Source organism: Carassius carassius, chromosome 44, assembly GCF_963082965.1.
Source record: "Carassius carassius chromosome 44, fCarCar2.1, whole genome shotgun sequence".
In the NCBI taxonomy this organism is placed as follows: Eukaryota; Metazoa; Chordata; class Actinopteri; order Cypriniformes; family Cyprinidae; genus Carassius; species Carassius carassius.
In genome coordinates, this window is record NC_081798.1 from 323826 (window position 1) to 329196 (window position 5371).

Consider the following 5371-nt stretch of genomic DNA (forward strand, 5'->3'; position numbering starts at 1 on the left):
GTTCTCCGTCTCCCAACGGCATTGATGCTCCTCTATAGTTTTCCAGAAAAGACGAATGTCGAGGACGGATGAATAATAGCCGTGCCTAGATGACAAACGGATGAGAAGTGTTTGAGGATGAAGGCGTGAAGGAGGATCTGCAGATGCAGCGCTGATGTGCTGAGTTTGCTGCTTTCAGCCTCACGTCCTGCAGGAGATTCAGATTCAGATCTGCTGACGGACAAAACCCCTCCAGCTGCTGCAGGACGCTGAAGCACACCGCTCATGAGCTACAGGGTTTCCATGTGTTTGTTAATCAACATTCATGTCAACCAGTCAGAATGCAGGAATGCTTTGTGCTCTTATTTCAGAAGAAAATCTGCTGAACGGATTTAAACATGGTCAGGCGTTATAAACAGAGCTGAACATCAGTGCATCTGAAAGCATCATCAATCAGGCTGAAATATAAAAATTAGAAATGCTGCCTAATTTTAGTTAAAGCACTACCATTATTAATTGGATATACATAAAAACCAAAACTGAAATAAAAATTATTTAAACCTGAATAGTAATATATATATAAAAAAAAAAAATAATAATAATAATAAAAATGACCAAAGCTCATAACACAATCACTGAAACTTTAAGTAAAATGAAAATAAATCTGGAATTAAATAAAAATGAAACGCTTTCAATGAAAATGAGAAATCTTTCTTTGGCAACAACCTGAAATCAGTTAAACACTAAATAAATTAACTAAATGAAATATAAATAAAAACTAAAACTGAAATAAAAATAAAATAAATTAAAAATGAATAATATATATAAAAATTGTGTATAAAAAATTAGCATTACAGAATTGACAAAAGTCTCAAATAAATATAAATATTAGATGAAAAATGTAAACAATTTGAAGCAACATGTACCAACTGAAAATAAAAACTAAAACACAAATAAAAATAAAATTATAAAAATGACAAATGCACAAAATTTAAATATCTGAAATTAAATTAACTATTACATGAAAAACAAATCAGCTTTTTTAACTGCTTGCTTACACACAAGATCTTCACTTGTGACACAGTTTCTGAAAGCTGACACTCAAACAGCAGAAGCACACACCAAATCTACAAAACATTCACTAATCATCAGACTTTGACTCAGTTTTCAATTTCATAAAACACTTTTTGCAAAATGCAGCACACAATTCTCTAACACACACAAATCTAACAGGAGTTCATATTATGGCAAAGGTGTTTGCAAATGTTTGCTTTTTTAAATGTGTTTGTGAGACATTAAGTTAAAGCACTAAAACTACTGAAACTATAAATTATTAAAAACTAAATTTAGCAAACAAAACCACTAAAATGTTAAAATGAAAACTAAAAATCAAACCAATTGAAAATATTCATATAAAAAAATTACGAGATGACACATTGAGCTGGAGTTGCACCGTTGCACATCTATGGAAGCCCGTCTCTGCCACTAAATAAAAAATAAAACAAGTTTGAATTTCACAATTTTAACTATAAATATAATATCTGTTTCTTTATTTCTCAGAATTGCGAGTTGTAAAGTCAGAACTGCAAGTTATAAAGTTGCAATTATGAGAAAAAAGTCAGAATTGCAAAATATAAAGTCACAATTAAGAGAATTAAAGTCAATTGCGAGATATACATTTTGCAATTACCAGAAAAAGTCAGAATTGCAAGATATTAAATCAAAATTATGAGAAAAAAAAGAAAGTCACAATTACGACAAAAAAAGTCAGAATTGTGAGATATAAAGTCGCAATTACAAGAAAAAAAGTCAGAATTGTGAAATATAAAGTCCCAATGATATAAAAAAGAGAAAGTCAGAATTGTGAGATATAAAGTCACAATTACGAGAAAAAAAAGATCAGAATTGCTAAATATAAAGTCACAATTATGGAAAAAAAATCAGAATTGGGAGATATAAAGTCACAATTACGAGAAAAAAAAAGTCGGAATTGAGAAATAAAAAGTCGCAATTACGAGAAAAAAAAGCCTGAATTGCAAGTTATAAAGTCGCAATTATGAAAAAAAAAGTCAGAATTGTGAGTTATAAAGTCACAATTCCCCCCAAAAAAACTGAATTGCGAAATATAAAGCAATTATGAGAAAAAAGCCTGAATTGCGATTATAAAGTCGCAATTACGAGAAAAAAAATCTGAAATGCGAAATATAAAGTCGCAATTATGAAAAAAAGAGAAAGTCAGAATTTCGAGTTATAAAGTCACAATTCAAAGAAAAAAAATTTGAATTGCGAAATATAAAGTCGCAATTACTAGAAAAAAAGCCTGAATTGCGAGTTATAAAGTCGCAATTATGAAATATAAGAGAAAGTCAGAATCGCGAATTATAAAGTCACAATTACGAGAAAAAAAATCTGAATTGTGAAATATAAAGTCGCAATTACGAGAAAAAAATTCAGAATTGCAGGATATAAAGTCGCAATTACGAGAAAAAAGAAAGTCAGAATTGTGAAATATAAAGTCAGAATTTTATTTCTCACAATTTGGCCTTTTTTTATCAGAAATGCGAGTTTATAACTACACACTTTACTGCCAGTGATTGTTTTTATTTAGTTGCACAGAAATGTTGTACCAAGACTTGATGTTCCATGTTGTTATCATGTATACAGTAATCGGCAGTTTCATCGTAAGTGTCATGATGTTCAGACCCGAGCTGGCTGCGCCGCTGGACGGCTCCTGTGGGAACAGACGAGGTCTGCGATGTAAAGTGCAAGGTTTACGAAGCTCATCACAGCGACGGCGAGCTTCACATCCCATGAGCACTTGCCCCTCGGGCAGCCCTGCGGCCGCAGCGGGGCGCCATATTTCCTGTCGAAGCAGAAGACAGGCCAAAGCACCGCAGCGCTCACATACAGCAGCACCGCGGTGAACGTGTAGATCACAGCGAGCCGCTCGAACGGCATCCTGAGTATCCGCATCGCTGCGCTCCGACCCGACACCACCAGCGCCACCAGCAGGACGGTCCCGGACAAACACACGCCGAACACCACTGCGCAGTACAGCATCGCCGCGTGCCATGAGAAATCTGTCCTGTCGGTGAGCAACGCGAAAATAACGCATCCTACGAAGATCTGCGCCACCTTCAGGATGCCAGGTGTCGTCGCCATGTAGCTCCCGCTGCGTCCTGCTTTGGCTCGAGACAGGAACACCTCTGTCCCGTACGCAATGCATGCCACCCATGAGCACACGCTCACCGCGATCCGGAAGTTTCTGACCTCGCAGTCGTTGTATGGACAGTCGTTAGCACGCACGAAGAATGCAGGATATGCGAAAGATGCTGTGAGCAGCAGCAGTGTGGCGAGAGATGCTAACGTCACTGTCAGGTTCTCCCAGGACACCGGGAGACTCGTCTGCAGACGGGTCACCTCCAGCACCAGCACGGCCGCACTGACGGCGAAGCAGCTCGTCCAGACCGCCATGCAGAAGGTCCCATAGGTGGCGCTGTAACCGGCGCCGTGGATCACTAATGAGACGATCGTGCAGCCCAGTGTCAGCTGACACACACGGGCCGCACCTCTAGGAGAAAACACAGCCGAAACGTCCAGATGATGTCCAGAGGAGACGCTCATGATGAGAGGGGACACTAGCGGTCCAATGTTTGGGGTCAAAGGTCTTCTCTGCTCAGAAAGGCTGCATTTATTTGATCAAAAATACAGTTTAAATTGTATTTGTTTATTTTTGTTTAATATTATAAACAATGTTGAAAGCGCTGCATAATCTTTTTGCGGAAACAAAAGCAGCCAGTAAAAATAAAACACTTACTAAAAATATATTTATTTATAAAATTATAAAATGTAAATACTTAAAATAATAAAAAAATTAAATTAAATTAAAATAAAACATGAAAAATAATAATCAAATCATAGAAATGTAAAATTAAATAAATAATTAAAAAACAAATAAAATAAAACTTATTAGAACTTTTTGGTAAAAAATATTAAATAAATTATTAAATCACAAACATTTTAAAATATGCAAAGTAAAAAAAAAATGTTTATAAATTAAACCAAATGTAAAAAAAATGCTTACAATTTTTTTTAAATCATTAAAAATGTCAAAGTAAAATAATTTAAAAATGAAAACAAATCTAAATAAACCACTCAGTAACAAAAAAAAATTATAAAAATGGAAAATTAAAATAATTAGAAAATGAAAACAAATCAAAATAAAGCTCTTACTTAAAATGTATTAAATCATAAAAACATCAAAATTAAAACAAGTCAAAATAAAACATTAAAATATCAAATTTAAATAAATAAATAATAATAATAAAAAAATGTAATTAAAAAGAAATAAAACAAATGACGTTAAAATCAACCAATCAAAACAAAACATTAAAGGTGTGAAATTCGTGATTCTTTTTTTCAGGAACTTTCATTTATTTGAAATAGAAACCTTTTCTAACATTATAAATGTCTTCACTGTCACTTTTGATCAATTTAATGCAGCCTTGTTGAATAAAAGTATTGATTTAAACTCTTACTGACCCCAGACGCTACTGTATTTAATGTATTATTATGATGAAGTATTTCTAGACCCGTGGATCCGGCAGCAGGAGGTTGATGTTGAGTTTTACAGCACTGATTCGTGCTTGTCTGTCTTGCTCGAGTCGAGGCTGCTCCTTCCTCAAGACGTTCCTCCTCAGGCGTGCATGAAGTATTTCTGACTCTATTTTGGAGTGTCTGACTCACGATCTGTCAGAAAGCAAACACGTCAAACTTATTCGATTCTCCCAGAGACAGACAGAAAACCTGTTGAGAGTCGCAGCGACATCATTAACATCAGATCAATTACCTTCCAGATCCAGACTCAGTGATTCAGCAGAATCTGGAAGCAGAAACCAGAATCAGTCTACAGAGAAGATCAGATCTGTCTCCAGTCGTGGACGTCCAGAGGAGAGAGCTATGGGTATGTGGGAGTGTCAGAGCAGATATGAAGCTGGAATGTGTGTCAGATGCCACCTGTGAGAAGAAACCACAGTTATTCTATATATAAACACATGCAGACACTCAGAGTTTATGAAGAATGAACTCTAAATATGTGAGACAACTACAGTCTCTGCTCTTAAAGGAACAGTGCACACACATACACACAAAAATCACTGACCCTCAGGTCATCCAGGATTACGATGAGTTTGTTCAGGTTTGGAGAAATGCAGCACTGCATCAGTGTCTCATCAATGGATGCTCTGCAGTGAATGGGTGCCGTCAGAACGAGAGTCTGATAAAAACATCACAATAATCCACAGCACTCCAGTCCATCAGTGAACATCTGGAGAAGACAAAAGCTGAAACAAATCCAGCATTAAGATGATTTTAACTCAAACACATAGAGTCT

At 35.6% G+C, this 5371-nt stretch overlaps 1 protein-coding gene across 1 annotated transcript; it reads right to left on the reverse strand.

Moving 5' to 3' along the window:
- Window positions 1-2517: 2517 nt before the first annotated feature.
- On the reverse strand, window positions 2518-3710 carry LOC132126589 (myeloid-associated differentiation marker-like protein 2). The gene has a single exon (XM_059537939.1). The coding sequence runs from the start codon at window positions 3601-3603 to the stop codon at window positions 2677-2679; it is 927 nt and encodes a 308-aa protein (XP_059393922.1). The 5' UTR covers window positions 3604-3710; the 3' UTR covers window positions 2518-2676.
- Window positions 3711-5371: the final 1661 nt, after the last annotated feature.

Bases quoted from the DNA above. Each gene is read 5' to 3' on its own strand.
- LOC132126589 (XM_059537939.1), bottom strand. From the start codon at position 3,603: ATGAGCGTCTCCTCTGGACATCATCTGGACGTTTCGGCTGTGTTTTCT.